Source organism: Echiichthys vipera, assembly GCF_963691815.1.
Source record: "Echiichthys vipera genome assembly, chromosome: 14".
In the NCBI taxonomy this organism is placed as follows: domain Eukaryota; kingdom Metazoa; phylum Chordata; class Actinopteri; order Perciformes; family Trachinidae; genus Echiichthys; species Echiichthys vipera.
The window spans coordinates 20,410,329-20,428,448 of record NC_139839.1 but is presented as its reverse complement, the minus strand read 5'-3'; the positions used below and the strand labels follow the sequence as shown (position 1 = coordinate 20,428,448).

General features: G+C 40.9%; 2 protein-coding genes across 2 annotated transcripts; one reads left to right on the top strand and one right to left on the bottom strand.

The window, feature by feature from the left end:
* The first annotated feature begins 6,668 nt into the window (after positions 1–6,668).
* pcolcea (procollagen C-endopeptidase enhancer a) lies at positions 6,669–13,311 on the top strand. Its single transcript, XM_083926438.1, has 9 exons — positions 6,669–6,827; positions 9,134–9,242; positions 9,334–9,592; positions 11,630–11,754; positions 11,857–11,993; positions 12,096–12,430; positions 12,538–12,615; positions 12,691–12,861; positions 12,970–13,311. Exons 1-9 carry the CDS (start codon positions 6,736–6,738, stop codon positions 13,098–13,100), a joined length of 1,437 nt encoding a protein of 478 aa, XP_083782564.1. The 5' UTR covers positions 6,669–6,735; the 3' UTR covers positions 13,101–13,311.
* A 1,711-nt stretch (positions 13,312–15,022) lies between these two features.
* On the bottom strand, positions 15,023–17,808 carry tmem88a (transmembrane protein 88 a; the record flags this gene model as incomplete). The annotated part of the gene is made up of 3 exons (XM_083926389.1): positions 17,371–17,808; positions 15,779–16,103; positions 15,023–15,310 (listed from the first exon to the last, which is right to left on the bottom strand). The coding sequence occupies exons 2-3, from the start codon at positions 16,088–16,090 to the stop codon at positions 15,023–15,025; spliced, it is 600 nt and encodes a 199-aa protein (XP_083782515.1). The 5' UTR covers positions 16,091–16,103; positions 17,371–17,808.
* Positions 17,809–18,120: the final 312 nt, after the last annotated feature.

Here is an 18,120-nt window from a genome sequence, read left to right as displayed (position 1 = left end):
TCTATTTTTATTATAGTATATTTTTGTGTGAAACAGACAGGTAAAGAGGAAGTGTGCAATCAGTGCTATTTGCTGCCGACAGCAGTGAGCTCCTCTTTACCTCTGTCTGGTGTGTTTTTTGTAATTCAGCTCTGTGCGTTATACACTGCCAAGCAACAGGGGAGAGGCTTCTATTCTTATTGCAGTCATTTCTTTCATCGGTGCCCTCGCTGGTTTGATCCTAAAACATTCTTTTACATGTTTCTGGCGTTATGAGCAGGAGAGCAGGGCAATATGAATCACTTTTTTTTATAATGCTCTGTCAAACTAAGGCCTCGTACACATGAATATGAGATGACATAAACCTAAAATATAGACATTTTGATTTCAGATCTTACAGTAGGCTACGGTCACTGGAAAGATATAAAGACCACCAACAATGTCTCACAAGTGTGCGTAACACCTTAGTAGCCTTGTCTCTTTTCAACATGACTTTTTATCTTCCCCACCAGCTGAGTAGACCAACCTGCCCCCCTTTGCTCAACTCACTGATTCAGAATCCTACAGTGTGTGTGTGTGTGTATATGTGTGTCTGTGTGAGTACAGGTGCATAAGTGTGTGTGTGTGTGTGTGTGTGTTAGAATAGCTCTGTGTTGTGAATATCCCCAGTTGATCCCGACAGATTAGGCTGCTTAAATCTCAGAGTGAGGGCACGTTGTTTCCTTGACCACTGAAGTACACAAGCAGACAGGTTACAGATCTGCCAGTCAGTTCTATTAGGGAGGACCCTAACCGCAAAAACCCCCCTCCCCCCCTCCCCATGGTTTCCTCCAAACATAGCAAAAGTAAACTGCAGAAGATTACCAAAGACCAGATTTCCATGCTTACGCTGCCAATTGCCATCAAAAACAAGCGGGGAGAAACAGGTTATCCAAACTATCCAAGTCTGTTTTAAATAGCTTATTGCCCTATTTCTCCACAGATTACAGGACCTTTTAACTATTACACGCTATTTATATGGTGTGTCAGTTTGGCTTGTGAGTGTGCCATTCTAACATATGCAAGTTGAACCAAAACATAAGGGCCGCATGCTTCAAATCTCACAGTCTGCCCCAAGAGCCTCTTTAATCTGTAACAAGTTTTTAATAATAGCACAAGTCTTCTTATTTTGTCTCCATAGTGCTGCCAAGTTCTAAAATGAAACAACATATAAACTATAGCTATTCAAAATAAACCTAGAAAAAAGTTATAAAAAATCTGCATTGTTTGGTGTCGTAAAATGGGGGTGTTTTGGGGGGTAGGGGGTCCTATATCCTCAGGTTTAAGATATTAGCAATTTACCAAAACATATGAGGACAAAACTTTATCAGCAAAGTGTAAAATCGGGTTTTTGGCAATAGTAAATCATTATAGGGTTACAAATGTGGTCCTTTTAGCCATCCTGCAGGAGTTAACACCACACAGTGGGCTGAAGTGAAATAACACTACTGATTGGGGTAGGACTTCTGTGTTATCCATAAATCCAACTGTTGTGAGTGCTCAACTAATGGGGTCACAACAGTGAAAATGAAGTGAGTGCTCTCTTTTTCCGTTGCTTTACTGTCTGTATAGAAAAAAAGTGCGTATATATTTTAACACCGTGGCACTTCTTCTGTTGTGGTTCATTCATTTCGGTGGGATGGGAACATGATTTGGTGGAGAATATTGTCTTATGTCAACCTCAAGGATTGTTCAGGGATCTCAACGCTGCGTTCAACTCATTTGGTGGGGGTATACAAAAGGCAAGTTGCCGACACAGAAAAAAGATTCCAGACCCTCTTCAAGGTTGAATTATAACTCATGAACTTGTAATTCAAACTTGTAAGCAGAAAGAAAGAGACCATCAGAAGATCCAATCTTTAACAGAGCATCATGTTGTATGTACAGAGTGGGGAGTGATCCCCAACCTTTACCGCATCCCCAAATGGGATGAATGCAGCAATAGGAGGGAACCTTTTGAGTCTCTGAATGTTCACTGGATGGTTCTAATTGTACAATATTCTACTTAATATATGTTTTATTTTCAAACCAAATGTTGTGTTTTTCTTTTGCATCAATTTAGTAATAACTCCAGATGTCACTGAATTGTTTGTATGTAAGCACTGATGGGTAAAGGTAAAGAAAAATGGGAAGTTAATGGGGGGAAAAGTATTTTTACCTTCAATTGTCCAGAATGCTTAGAATGATTCTACAGTTTACATCAGATTGCCGTTTGTATCTACAAGATCTATTTTTTGTTTAAATTTGTTTATTTTTGAGGAAAGATTTAGATTTTTTTTCTTTGGGACCGGGGTTTCTGGGATGAAGGCCCATATTGCCCCTGGTCATCTGGCCTTTACAGGAGGGACAGACTGGAGGATCATGGGCAATGTGTTCAGTTTTATCTGATTTTTCTTTCTTTTCCTTTGCTTTTATTTATTGATAGATTTATTGTGCCGTCGTTTGGTATGGGATTAGAAACTAAACAAGGTTGACTCAGCGGAAAGAAGAGGAGACTGAATGAAAAACTGAAGTACATAAAATAATTGTAGTGTAAATCTATCAATGTCTTATTATATTGATGAACATCATGAAATATATGTATATTGGAAAAACAGTATCTATGACAACTTGTACTTTTGTGTGTGCTTCACGTGTTTTGTGGGTGTGCAACAATGGGCAGATGCAATTTTGACCACAATTCTGGGACCTTATCTGACCTGTATGAATAAGCATAAATTTATTATCAATACAAAGATATATCTCTTGCTTTAATTTATCCTAATTATGTGTATAAGTGTGTCTCAAAATTGGACCTGGAGCCATAATAGGGCACATTTTTGTCCAGTCACTTCAGGCAGAGTTGTGTTTCTACAGTCGCTGACCACCACATCCTGCCTCCATCTAACACAGTCCACACATGCACGCACACAAATGGCATGTGCACTTAGTCCCATCTATCTGCTGTCAAAACTATCATCCCATCTGCCAAAGAATATGAGGAACCATATGTGTTGGAAGCCATGAAAACAATTCAACTCAAAGTCACATTCTCTTTGAGATCTACAGAGCATTAATGGCGTCTGTCAACAACATGTGCAAGCACAATTTGAACATCACCCTAAACTGCAGCCTCACAGAGACGTGACATCATCAAACCTCCAGGGGCGGTTTTTAGCCTAACATTTCCATTCATGCAGAATAATGGAGCAGTGCCCCGGTTCATCCCGTTGCAAGTCTTTCACTAGCAGTGGTAGAGTCGTGCAGTAGAGAAAATAGGCCCACAGAAGAGTCTGATGGAAAAGGAGTCGCTTCCGGCGACTTTTATTTTGAAGTCGTACACCAGTTGGCATCCAAAGCCTGTTAACTATGATACTACTGTAATACTTATTTATATATATTTTATATAATGAATACGCTTCATATAGCCTACAACTACCGAACATGTCTCGTTAGCTCTAAAAAAAAATGCTAGTAAACACGGAAATTAACTTAATTTATTGCATTATTAGCAGTTTTTCGTGTTTGGTGAAGGACTGTTGACAAATTGCAGCGCTGGCATTTCTCTCTGTTTCTTTTTTCAGTTGCTTTGTCAGCTCCAAATACTTTCCCCCTGCGTCCACGACTGACTGACCGACCGACTCAAATCAAATCACTTGTCGCCCGAAAGCACACCGGACTAGCGGGTACATGATATGGTCATTACAGAGAGTTAGTGTGCGGTCTGGTTCTATCACACTGCTGCTTTTACAGGAATACATGTTTGTGAGGTGAAACATTCACAGAAAAACCTGAAAACACACGGTGAAGTCAAACGGACCCACCTCTCACACAGCAGCTCCGTCACCAGGGCTGTCGTTCCGCGTTCTGACCACCAGGTGTCACCATGACAACAGTAAGTTCCGGTATGGACATGTGTATGGTGGACTCCCAAGAAGTCAGCGTTCAGAGGGAAATATGTCAACTAAATCAGCACAAATATACATAACATAATGTCTACAAACACTGCATATAAACATTATTGATCTGTGGGTCATATTACTGTGTTAACAATACATTTGTAGCCTATAGCAGCACTGTAGGTTTGTGTTAAAGATGAAATGTAATTACTTTCTGTTGAGACAATAGTTTTGTTATATTATACAGAGAGTATACAATAAATAGAGGGGAAAGTCTTATCCACATTCTTATGTAGCTTTTTTATGTAAGTAGCAATAGTACATTAGGGTACTCCAACAATAATTCCTTTTCTTTTACCACGTTTTGGACAGTTATAATTGGCAAAGTCATGCATGACTTTGGGGCTGTCTGAAATTTCCACTGTGCCTTTCATTTTTGAGAATAATCAGCATATTTGTGTCCATTGCTGTTCCCACTGTGAAAGGGATTTATTTTTCCTAGCCGTGCTATTGTCATTACCACCCTTGCACTTACTGGCAAATGATGATGTGTCTCCTGAGCAGCTGCCATGAAAAGTGAGGGAAGGCTCACAGCTTTTAAGTGTGATACTGTGCGCTTAGTTTTAACTGTTGCTATAAAAGAAACCTGTATCTACAGCATGCTTTAGGGCCTTTTCCCCCTTTAAAATGTCACTTCAGCGCAGCCTCCTGTCAATGCCAAATGAGGTGCTATGAGCGCTTTAGCAAACTGTCCATACACCGAGCGCAATATCACACCTTTTCATGCAGTGCACAATTAAATTGAGTATCCAGGAAAAAGCTATTATACTTTAATGCTTTCCCTCTTTGAATCTGAGAAAACATTAACTCACTGACACCACTCAGATGCTGTTAGAAACATCTGACAAAATATGTCATACTAAAAGTTTGGAGTCATATATAGTGCAGGGCTCCTTCTGTGATTCTCTTGTAAAACGTCTTAGATTATCACCACTAATCAAATACTAATCTCTGTGCATGTGTTTCTATTTATTGCTGAGGTCACATAATTTGGCACTGCGTAATTGAAGGATTGATCTTTTTTATTCACAGGGAGTACATTTGAGAGAAGCCGCAATTACAGAGAACAGATGGGGCTACGATCATTATGAAATCATCAGTTTCAGTCTGTCACCTTCCCAAATGGACTGACACAACTGCACGTATTACTTTTCATTCTGTTTTCCATCTCTCCAGCGCAGTGGCACATTGTTTTTATGAATCTGAATGTGTTTTTCACAGTCATCTTTGGCTCAGAGAGGCATGTACATGACCTAACTCCAGGATGCATGCTAAAACAACTGAGCTTCTTACGCCATCTCCCTGTCGGGTCGTTTTAAGTTTATTCTCCATTTTTCTGATCTCTCCAACCCCTCCTCCCCTTACCCGTAGGTCTCCCCCCCTCACAAAAGTCATCTGCTCCCCCGCTGCTATTCCCTTTCCTAAAGGAATGCACGTCCAACTTGAAGGATTCGTCAGGAGTATCCTACACCCTTGACTTGGATTCTTGCTTAGTGTAAAGGTCACTATTACTCCCACACATAATGGCAGTGGCTGCACAGTTGTGCACGCTCAGACGCTGTCCGCCCCCAGCAGACTCTGCACGTCATTGCATTCCTGCTTCTGCTGCCTCTTATCAGGACTTTGGGTTAACACAAACACAGCACAGCAGGGCAAGGGAATGCTCATTTCTGCAGCTTAGTACGAGCAGCTCAACCTCAGTGTAAAAACCTGCTAAAGTCACGCCGCATGGATATGGAAACGCAATCTCACTGTACAGACTCTACTTCATGCTCTTATGAGCTGTCCATCCTGCCTGCTCCAGACTTTGATCAAGGTGTTGCAGCTCTGTAGTCTGTGAAAGTGGCTGATTTTATAGCATTATTGAAACAGCATCCCCTCCACAGGCCTCAGTAATGTAGGCCAGAGGGTTTGCTCTTCAGTGAATTTTAGCAGTGAAAGAATACTCCCCCCCTTCAGTGTTATTCTTGCCTTGGTGGATTGCGGGGGCAAATAGACACTCTGGCTCAGTTGTTTCGGAGCCAAAGGAGCCCCTGGGGCTTAGGGAAATACGGTAAGAGGAAAGAGACCATTAGTTTTATGATACTTCTTTGTCTAGATCTCCTTTTAGATCCTGTATTTTGTTCAAACTAGATGGCTAAAGTTCATCCTATCTAGGAAAGATTCTGTAATTAAAGGTTTCAGACATTGTTGATGTTATGGAATGTAAAGATTTATGGCTTTACTAGTTGAGTAGAGCCTCAGGCCCTGCTCCCACCTGCGCACCCTGCATAATGATCAGCCACAAACTCAGGGTGGACGTTGATGGATTTAAAGCTTCTTTAACTTAAGTTTCAACCATGTAGAGAACCAGAAACATCTGCTAGAAATAGATACACTGCTTTCTGGGTGTCCACAAAGCCTCAGCCAACACTTCTGACACTACTACTCTCTGTACCTCTTTCCTAGATGCCCACGTTCTGTTATATTGAAGCCAGGGTTATTATGGTGAAACATCTGGCTTTAATTAGAGCCTTCGCCTCCCTCCCTCCATCCCTCCATCCCTCCCTCCCCACCAACGTCATCCCCCCTCAGGGTTCTTTATCGCCGCTGTTGTCCTTTCAGCATCTCTGTCCATCTCTTCATCCATTCTCGAACTTTCTCCCCCCTCCGTTCCTCCCCACTGATCATTCATACTCTCCGCCCATCCCGAGCGAGCAACCTCCCCCCTGTCTTTCACCTCTTGCCTCCTGCCACCAGCTCCCTTTTCTGCAACAGTCTGCTTCGCTTTGTGTGCATCATGGGGCATGTTGTGGACTGCATCTGGGGTCTCTCCTTGATCCTGTCTCTGAGTTTAGGATGGACGAAGGCTCAGCAGACCAACAACACCAGGTGAGGACTGACAGGACACACATGAGTATGTTTGAGGAATGTATCATGGACAGTGTCTTCTTGACATGAATTATTATCTTCACGTGTGTGACTTTTAAGTGATGCTGCTATTCTTAGTTTGAACAAAAATCAATTGAGTTCACGAGAGAGACCGTAAGTCAAGGAGTAATCATACTTTGAATTCTTTCCTGTCTCTGTAAGCTAATTCTTTCCAGTTCTCTGTTCGATTGGGCGCAGAGTTATCCTGTTGGTTTTTTTGGCTCATGATGAGACATGCTGAGTCTGCAGTGGCTGAGCCGCCGCAGATGTTAATGCTTGTGATTCTGACTGTGGGGTCGAATAAGAACAATTTGGCTCTGGCGCTGGACATCTTGGCTCTAATCAGCAGGCGTCTGACTTTGCTGGGGTTCTGCTGTCTGAGCCTGTAGTTTGTGGGGAACTGTTTTTCCACTACATCTAAGTATATGTTTACTTCTGCAGAATGGGGGATGGCTGACACATGTTTTTCTAACTTTCTTACCTCTTGTGAAATGTCGTGAATAACTTAAACAGTATCATTTTTCTTAGTTGAACCATAAACAACACACCACATCCCTGTAAAATGTCAAAAAATACAATTTAATAATAACAGGCATGTTCTTATTGGTAACACACATCTGATTTATCCCTACTGGCAGCAGTCTGAAATAGGACATTTTTCTTTCTGAGATATTTGTTTTGACAGTCAGTGATCTGTTTAAAAGCAACATAATTAATCACATAAAGTATCACAATAACTGAGTTTAGAATAGTCTGTCAGCTGTAAAATGTGCTTGCCGGCTGTTAAAAAAAAATAAAAAATACAGCTCTTTGTTGTTTATGCTTTTTCATTTGTATGACTCTCTCCCCAACATTTTAAACCAGGACACCCATCCAGAGTGATTTTTTAACATGGTACCCTCATTATGACAATCATCAGCTGTGAGCTGTCGCGTAACTTCATTTAAGACTGTACACTACGGTAATTTGGTGTTTATTGGTAAGATAACAGTGTAGCCAAAGCCTCATTTGTAATGTGATGAAACTTTATTACAATTGTAAACACCAAAAGCCCATCCATAATGAAACCACTGCTTTAGTATTGGAGTGGATTCAATGATACCAGTCTAAGTTTTAATAGTTTAGTTTTACCTCTACAGGTAACCAGGTAACATCATTAAAGTCTTCATATGATTCCGATGCATTTCATCATTAAGTGAAGAATGTGGACGGTCATAGATTTAGCTGTGTTATGTTTTCATTGAAGTTGGCCACACTGTACTTGGATAGCTTAATGTTGATACTGTACTTGAAATATCAGGTCACAGATAATCAAAAATGTGTCACTTTTGACCACGTGTCACAATTCTCTGCCTCTCTGTACACAAAAGTAGGGCTGGGCAATGTGATGATAAATATTGTCAAAACGGTATAAACGTATTATATATTTTTTTCTAAATTGTTTATCATTGCATTGTCAAAAAAAAAACTGCAAATATTTACATCACGTGGACAGCACTGTAGATTCTGATCCTTGCACGTTTTGTTCATTTTGCACCAAAGTTCTTAATAAAATAATAAAATACTCATTACTTTTCATCTGTCAAGTATTTAATTCTCACACGAATATACAAAATAGGCTTTTATCATGTGATTATTTCATATAAACTATTGAAATTGCTATGTAAAAAAAAACTATATCAGGATAGAGGGTTTCTTTTGTGATCACTCATTAATTTATTTAACAAATTTACAGTACATTTTGGCACTTCATAACAGCACTTGACTTTTCAAATAAAGTGATCCATCACATCTATTTTGAGGCTGTAATATTTCATGATTGAGATGGATGAGTATGAGTAAACAAGGGTCTGTGCTAATCCATAATCCTCATGTTGATGTCACAGAGCAACTTGATGGTGGCCGCAGGTTTTGCTTTTCTTTTTCTTTTTCTTGCTTGATCTTAGGTCATCGAATTACAGACGTTAACGACTTGAGGGAAATCAAACACAGCAATAAATGTAGCAACGCTTGCACCCTATAGGCTAATAACTTGTGGCCTGATGGTCAGATAATGAAAACCTTTTCTTACTGGAGTCTACACTCAGTTTTTCCAGTAAGTTCTCAGTGCCCCGGAGTAGTGGGAGTTTGAGTGCTAAAAGAAGTCTGTCAAAATACTTTTATCTGTGGGGGTTGAGAGAGTCTCAGTGGACTTTGTGTTGTCACAAAGACCTTCACTGCCTTGAGTTCTGTACATGATGTTTTCCCCACTGTCTCTTTCATCACAGGCCTGTGTTCTACTGCGGAGGAGACCTGGTCACAGACTCAGGCTTTGTTGGCAGTGAGGGGTTCCCAAGCTTCTACAAACCCAACAGCAAATGTACCTGGCGTATCACCGTGAGTCACTTACCCCGAAACATTTTACAAACTGACTCCTTCCTTATTCATTGTCTCGGTAGCTGACTCATACAACCTCTCTGTTTTCCAGGTCCCAGAGGGAAACGTGGTCATGCTCTCTTTCCGCATTTTTGACCTAGAGGCTGACTCACAATGTCGCTACGACTATTTGGATGTTTACAACGGCCAATCTAACTTGGTGCAAAAACTCGGCCGCTTTTGTGGAACTTTCCGGCCTGGCACTCTCATTTCTACCACAAACACCATGATGCTAGAGATGGTATCGGATGCAGAGACGCAGGGCAGAGGTTTTGTGGCCTATTTCAGTGGAGCCAAACCATACGTAGATGGTATGTGGTCACAATAGTTCTTTTTTAAAATTTGTTATATCAGTCGTACAAATATGTCCAGCTTACCAACACAACACCAACTAAATATATATTTGAAAAAAACTAGGTCCAGAAGGCAGCACATACAATTTCAATTGATGTTACAAAAATAAATAAAACCAACATCACAGAATAATTCATAATAATTTATAATTTACATTTTCAGGCCTAAAGTCTTCAAATGTAATTGGAGCTTTAAAGTGTGAAATCCCTTTTAGTGTTTGGATCGTTTGACCACTTACCTTCTGGAGAAAAATTTGGGAAATCAAACTTTAATAACAACTTATTAAGCATTACATTTTTACGCCATTATTAACAAATAGGAGAGATAAATTCTAGCCACATCACAACACGGCAACCCCAAATTTGATTTTATTAAAGGCTTATAAGTAAGTTAACCATTAATAATGCTAGCACCTGTTTTACAAAAATAGATTGAACCCAGTTACCTTAAAGCATTTCCCACTCTTAATCTTCTCTTGTTACTGAACTCATAAAGTGGTTGCTAACAGATGTATCAAGCAACCATCCAGCAGTTTTTAAAAAAACAGATTTGCATCAAACATCAAGAGTGAACATAACTTTTTCGAGCACAGTAAAACAGAACTGTTTCTGTTCTGTCGTCTTTTCATTATGGAACAAAGTAATAGAGGCCAAACAATCTAACTTTTTCTACCTTTTCTTGTGCCTAGGGCATATAAATGAGCGATCAACCCTGAATGAAATATCACAGAAATATCAAAGTGGGTGATAACCATAATAATCACAGATGCATGAGTTTGGCTGTTTTTATATGTATACATGGGGGCACCGTTGTGACCTTGAGGTCAAGGTGCTAACCATGAACCTCACTCTCCGCATTATTGTTATCCTATCTCTACCGTCTATTTTAATCAAATCAAAACATTCTTACTTTGAGTTACTTGTCATATACACGTAAAAGCTACAACTGGCTTGTGCCTCAGCTATCGGCATCTTGTGACAGGTTCCAGACCCGTTCTGACCTGTATGAGAAGACTCATAGAAAAATTCTAACTTTTGTACTGCCTTTGGTTGCTGTTTTTCAATACTTTACTGTCATGAACACTCTGAATTTGATATATCACAAGAGGTAGGTCCTTGATCTTCTTTAAAGCTAACATAAAGTTAAGTGACTGTCCTGATACTAAAGTAGCTAGCTTATTTGGGGTATTTAGCAATTAGAAATATATCAGTAAGATGCTGAAAATGTTTGTCAATGTATGTTATTTAGGCAGAAACCTCAAGTCTGAAGTATTGGGGCATTCTCCAAACAAATCAGTTTTCATAGACCACAATGTTAAAATGCCCAACTTTACTGCAGAAATATAGCTATTTTCCCAATTTATAGTGTACTGTACTGTACCGGGGTGGATCTTTATATAAGCTGCAAACTGGTATTTTGGTATGAAAACCTCCATTTTTACATCCATTATCCTGTAACACAATACATGTCTGTGAGAAATGATGAGTTTAATAGTGGCTAGACCTCTAGACCTCAATCCATTTACATGCATTAGGAGCCACAGCTCCCCTGTCTCAGGCTGCGTTGATGTATTGCTCCAATGGACAACATGCTGCCAATGCGGCATCTACATATATATATATATATATATATATGGTTACTTGTATATGTAAAAACGAAAATAAGGTGGGAAGGTGGCCCACTTTTTGCATATGCACAAAGCCCTAAATTTCCTGCTATGTCCCTGAGCTTGCAAAATGTATTTAGGATGGATACTTTTGATTCTTAAATATACTGTAAATAGCAAGATTAAGAATAACAGCTTTTCATTGTGCAATTCAGATCTTTAAGTGTGACTGATGTCAACATATGATCAACAATTCCTGCCTTTAAGTCAAAAAGTTATCAAGAAAAGTTAATGAACAAAATAAGTACTTTGCATAAGTCTTCGAGTATTAGTCGTCTACTGTTATCTTCAGTCATTATTCTCATGGAGTGTGTTCGACTTGTTTCAGACCAGCAATTCTGTGGGGGGAAGATAACAAAGGCCCAGGGAGAGATCATGACGCCCAACTGGCCTGACAAGAAATACCCTGCAGCAACCAGCTGCTCCTGGCTTATCACTGTGGATCCTGGCATGGTCGGCAGCACACCCACTCCCAGAAAAGTCTTTCCACATCCATAACTGAAAAGAACTGTTAAGGGTGGTCATTTAAAATGTCTGTTTCTGTCTGGATACCAGGTAATCCAGGTGAAGTTCGATAAGTTTGTCTTGGAGGCTGACACCTATTGCCGGTTTGACTATGTGGCATTCTTTAATGGTGGAGAGAAAGATGATTCACGGCTGATCGGAAAATACTGCGGCGATCAGGCCCCGCAGTAAGTGACCAATATTTCTAAAGCTGCCTGTTGTCCTTTAAAGTTATTTAGGATCAACTACTCTAAACTTTCCAACTCATCTTCTGCCTGTCTTCTGTCCAGGTCCTTTCTTACCAGCGGCAACGTGCTCCTGATCCAGTTCGTGTCTGACTCGAGTGTGACATCTGATGGATTCCTCGCCCACTACACCAGCGTCCCACGTGGTTATCAGATACCAGCTATTGACTCAGGAGCTGGTACGAGGTCCATCCCTCAAAAACCAGCAGTCAAGCCAGCTGCAGCTGAACGTCCTGTCATCCCCGCCCCCACCCCCAAAAATGTGGCACCCGAGCCCACCGAGAGACCAAAACTGATCAAGCCCACGAGAGGCCGTGGACAGGGCTCCACAGGCCAGGACAGGCGGGTGCCCGTCACAAGACCAAGTGGAAAGAGGCCTGGTGGGTAAAGTTATGTGCACACTCTGGTTGTGTTGTGTGAATGTGTTTCCATGTACAAAGAATGTATATCTAATGTACATTTTTTAATGCATCCTTTATGTTTTCAGTCCCCCAAAATCCACTTTGCGCTAAAGCCTGCAAACGAGACGGAACCATCAAGACCAGTTTCTGCGGCAGTGAATTTGGTAAGATTCCTATGGTCATGTATGCATAAAGTAACCAATCAGATGTTGTGTTCTGACTGAACCCTCCTTTTCCAGTGATAACCGGGAAGGTGACCTCTCTGGCCCCAGGACCCCGAGGCACCCTTAGTGTTGGCATCTCCCTCATTAAGGCCTACAAGGCAGGTCGACTAACAATCACACAAGTCGGAGAGACCATGTCAGTAAAGCTGGTGTCACAGTGCAAGAAGTGCCCGTTGCTCCGAAGAGGTATCTTGGATTTACACACACATACACCACAGATTATAAGCATTTCCATTTACTCAAAAATGTATTACTGATCAATCTTTCTGGCCGTTTTTCCCCCCTCTCCGATAGGTGCCAACTACATTATCATGGGTCAAGTGGATGAAGATGGACGTGGTACCCTGCAACCTGGTGCATTCACAGCTCCATACAAAGCCCCACACGACAAACTATTAATGAATATCAACAACCAACCCTGTTAACCTCACACATTAGCAAATTCAAACGACATATCAAACACACAAATCCAGACATTACAATGTGAATTACAGATCTATTAAAGCACAATATCGCGGTAAAACATAATTACAGTTTTTCCCACCATTTTAAAGGAATACAACTATTTTTATTCAAACACCTGCCAAACCTAATGTTTGTAATTTATATATGAATAAAGGTTTTATATCTCTCAAATGGTTTTATCTATAACTCTGTAGCTCTACGTCTCTCTCCAACCGTGTCTCTGATTCCACCTGGTGGATTTAAAGGGAAATAGCACTCAAGCTAATCTTTTGCAAATATGATTTTTCCCAAAGCTGGTAGAGATGCTGTGACATGAGTTGACCATTAGTCATGTAGTATACAATCAAGATGTCAAGTCTTACATAATGATCCCAGAATGCTTAGGTTAGGGGTTGACTTTTTTAATCTGAGTCAGAGGTAAAATGGGGACAGAAAAATGTCTAAAATCTCTTGTTCTGACATTGTTTGATTAGATCTCAATCACAAAAAAACACTCTTGCTTCCAAAGCTGCTCTTTATTTAGTATCTATCATGACCTCGTGACCTGTTATGATGAATACAAATAAGCTGATGAAGGAAATTCATAAATAAATGAATTGATGTCTTTATGTTCCACGCTGACAGAAAAAGAGAACCTGCATACTACAAAGTTACAAATGACAAAGACTTTACTGCATGCAACGTTGCTGCTGCAATTACTGCTATTTATTATTCCAACTAAATTATTATTATTACACCTAAATGGATCAACAGAACTGTCACAACTGTATGGAATTGTAATTTGTATCTGCGTGTGAATATGTATAATAACCAATATTGCACTTAACGCGTATCTCCTGAACAAACACAAAGGGCCAGACTTCAGTTCACTGTATTAATGGCTGAACATGAATATTAATCAAAAAATAGAATGCATTATGGGACATCGTTTCAAGATACTGCTTGGAAATGACAATATTAGACGTAAGATATTTTTCATGAAGTAGCTTCACTTTTTGTTTTGATTAATGGTGTTAATTTAGAATTTAAATACCCTCTGAGTCAATGTTTAGTATAGAAATGGGAAACATATGCAATTCCTCACAGTCACCAGTAGAGGTAGGTACAGGTCAAAAATAAATACAAACCCTTGTTTTGAGTCGGTCTTTGATACCAGCATTACTTAGTTGGTCTGACTTGAAATGCATTATTACTTTTGAACAAACATGTGCTTGTTAGAACCCAGTGGGCATAACAAGATGATAAACTATGAACCAGACTGGTGACTGTGTGCTGTAACTAGTTTGGACATTTGAGAATAGGCAACGTGTGCTTGGAAACTGAAGATCAGCTGAAGCAATATTGTCCCATACAATAACAATAATAACAACAACAATACCATGCTTTTACATTCTGATCACTTGGATTCCAATACAGATTAAATCCTTACAATAATGATGTTGTATGAAATTTTCCATGGGACTCAAATCTTTCACCTGTTCGTCCTATTCAATAGTTCATACTTCACCTCCTTCCCTTAAATAAAGTTCACAGTCCATCCTGTTACAGTTTGCAGTCGTCTGCGTAAAACACAAAGCTCTGCAGGTCAAGTGACTCTTTATTGTAAAAAGGTATAAAATACATTCAATACAATGGAATTGCATACAAAAGCAATATTGACTTACAGACATTCACTATAAATGATGAAATATGATGGCTTTTTACAGTGGCTTTAGAAATAGAAATACAGTGGCAATTTGCTTAAAAAAGCCAGACTCAAACAATCCAACTCTCCTCACTAACCATGGATGCATATTACAACCATACACAACCCTCATCTCCTCTACCCTCCTCTCCTCTCCTCTCCTCCCCTCTCCTTTCCTCTCCTCTCCTCTCCTCTCCTCTACACCCATACGCTACCCTTCCCCTCCCTCTCTGAACCTCCTTGCTGGCCACAGCAGCCTCCTGCATCAGCCCTTCGTGGGCGTGAGGTGGGCATGTTCTTGTAGACGGCGCGGCTGTAGGGGATGAAACACATTCCCAGCTGGAGGTGCCGGGCCAGGCGACAGTAGGCAGCGAGTGCCAGGACCAGCAGAGGGGTGAGCAGCAGAAAGCCCACAACCAGCAGAGCAACGCAGCCGCCATCATCCAGCACATCTGAGCAATATAGAGATGTTCCATGGGGCTGCACCTGGACAGCAAGAGGAGGAGGAGGACATGGATGAGTAATGGTATGGATGCAAAAATGTATAGTTTAAAGGAAAAATGAGTAATGAAATACAGTAAAAAATAAAAAGGTCAGTATGCACTATCCTGTGCTGTTACACACAATAAGCTACTGTCCCACAATGCATTGCACACAGGAAGGAACTAGAGGAGATTAGTCACAGCTGCAGAAAAAAAGGAAAGAAAAATTAAGCCCCAGTAAGATCTTCGAAAACAGTGTCAAATGTCTGGAAAAACATTTTCCTTCCTCTTCGTGCAGTTTGATTGAAAATCAGAGTTTGATTGACAGCCCGCTACTTCCTGTTAGTACAAAGGATCTCTTGCATATTAACTTTAGAAACCATCCTTTATGACACAGCAACAGTCTGACCTACTAATTTTCACATTTTACATTTTCACTGTTAAAAAAAAGGTTTCCACAGGGGATTGTTACCGTGGAGTGGCAGAGGAAGCCGAATATAATCATGGCGAGAGCAGGGGTGAGGATGGTGCCAAAAATGATGCTGGCCAGCCCGCCGTTGATCAGTGCTATGATGAGATTCTGTGCCGTGACGAGCACAGAGCATGCCCAGCAGTCCAGAGAGCCCCTCAACTCCAGGGGGGTGGTGTCAGCGGCTTCGCTGCCGCCCAGAGAGTATGGAGGCGGCACCACGACCCCTGACCCCGCTCTGGAGGGGGAGCCCGGCTCAGAGAGGGCATGCTCAGACATCGTCTTCTCCAGCGTCCCGTTCCGTGACAGACTCATCTTTCCCTGTGGTCTATAATGCATGAAAGAAAAAAACAATTTAGCCCAACAACTTTTAATGTAATTAATGAATCCATCCATTATTCTGGCTTGTAGTGGCTTTGATGTGTTTCTGCTGTTGGGACTGAAAGCCTGTATGAACTGAATTTGTATAGAGTTGATGTGTGTTTATCAAAGTGTGCCAAATATTTTTAGTGTCTGTACTTTGTTGGAAAATGATAACAACAAAATAGTTTTTCTTTTTCCCTGTTGCACTAAAATCTTCTGCCCGGAATTTCTCCAGTCTATCCATTAAAGTCATGGAGCGTTAATCCATGAAGTAACGGGTTCCTTAAATAATGTGGTGAAAGGTATGGAAAGTCAACACAGATAACTGCACAGCTCTAAGTGTGAGGAAATGGGGCTCCACTGACCCCACCTCCATACTGCAGCACAACCACGAGCTAGAACAATGAGCCAGGAACAGCTGGAAAACTGTGAAAAAAACCCACTAATCACTAATCAGCGTGTCAGAACAATGTTATGACTTTCATTTGGAAAGAACAAATGCTGTGTGGCAACTTTATTTATTTACACATGACTGGCAAACAAACTGTAAGATTTTATTTCCATGTCTCGTTTCACTTTTATTGCGTAAACTCAGTGATGAGAACATGACAGGGACAGGTTCCATCACTTCCCTCTGTTCTCGAGTGTGTTAGCAGCTACTGTTATTATGCCAAGTACCATGTGAACACATGGGTTTCACAAGCAATTACTCTGTCCATCAGCAGCGTTTCGAGTAAATTACAGTCCTCTAAATCCATGCACCCCTTCCACCATCGGCTCACTTTTTTGTGATACTTTAAAAAAAAAAGTATGAATAGCAATAAAAAATAAGAAGATTCCTATTTCAAAGGTTCCCTGTTCTTTTAAAATAATTTACTCAGGTTAGGTTCTCCAACAACCCTGTGGCCTGAAGAACATTTTTTGTTTTTCTTTTTGGAGCAAGATGTTCTGTTTGTGAGTTGATATCTTCCATTCAATCACGGACCAGCCCGCACACTCGCCTTGTGATGACGTCATCGATAAAGCTTTCTTATTTCGAGATTGATCAACTTGAGAAATCCAAACTAACTCTCCAGAATCACAGGAATAACATTAATGAAGAAACACAACGTCATATAGGCCCGGCTGCATGCGTACAGGTAAACTGAGCCCTTTGTTAGAGGCCAGGATTGGCATTTTCCTGTTCCTTCAACATAGTTCTGTTAAAAAAAAAGAAAGTTTGTTGTACTCACTGAGCGGTAAACCTGATGCTGTGTCCTCCTGCAGCTCGACGGTGGCAGCAGCTGATGGGACTCTGAAAGACCTGGAGAGCGGTGAGGGGTCAGAGACAAAGAGAATTTCAAGAATTTCCTCCTGATGTATGTCTTCTCTGTTGGAAAACCCAGATCTTGAGGGTGGTATCAGAGGGAATTCTTCACTACTCTGCTAAATCTAAACTCCTTCTGTGTTATGGACTGTTTCCACACAATATAATCAGATATTTGCCCACTTTTCTATGAATCCAAACTACTCCCTCAGACCTCCTGTAGAGTAGGTCAGAAAAGAGCTCTGGAGGCTTGAGGCAAATTCTGCTTTCCCACTGGCTTCAGCGCTTCCTTCCCTGACATTCTGTTTCCTCACTCTGACTCCAGTTTGAGATATGACTGAGTGCGTAAGTGGTTGCGAGTGTGTGTGAGTGTGTATCCTGTGTTGCCTCTAATGCGAATGTACAGAAAGCAGGCTGGGCTGTGTTAAAGGCTGTTGTTAGTGTCTGGGCAGGGGAGCAGTGGAGGGTTTCTGCGATAACCCCTGAGAACAAGTGGGAGGAGGGAAGAGTGTTTATTTGGATAGATTAGAGGAGTCAGGGGTATGCTGCCTAATCCACAACACTTTACACCCTCACTGAGCACTTTCTCTACTCCACTGTCAAATACCGATAAGGTGGGGTTCAAAATTCAAAACAACTGTGCTGGTTTATATTGATGTGCGTGCTAAATACCCCC

What these genes read in the sequence shown, in the direction of transcription:
- pcolcea (XM_083926438.1), top strand. Translation starts at nt 6,736, where the DNA reads ATGGGGCATGTTGTGGACTGCATCTGGGGTCTCTCCTTGATCCTGTCT. An exon ending in AATGTACCTGGCGTATCACC is followed by an intron (nt 9,243 to 9,333) that starts GTGAGTCACTTA and finishes TCTGTTTTCCAG; the next exon opens with GTCCCAGAGGGAAACGTGGT. An exon ending in TTTCTGCGGCAGTGAATTTG is followed by an intron (nt 12,616 to 12,690) that starts GTAAGATTCCTA and finishes CTCCTTTTCCAG; the next exon opens with TGATAACCGGGAAGGTGACC.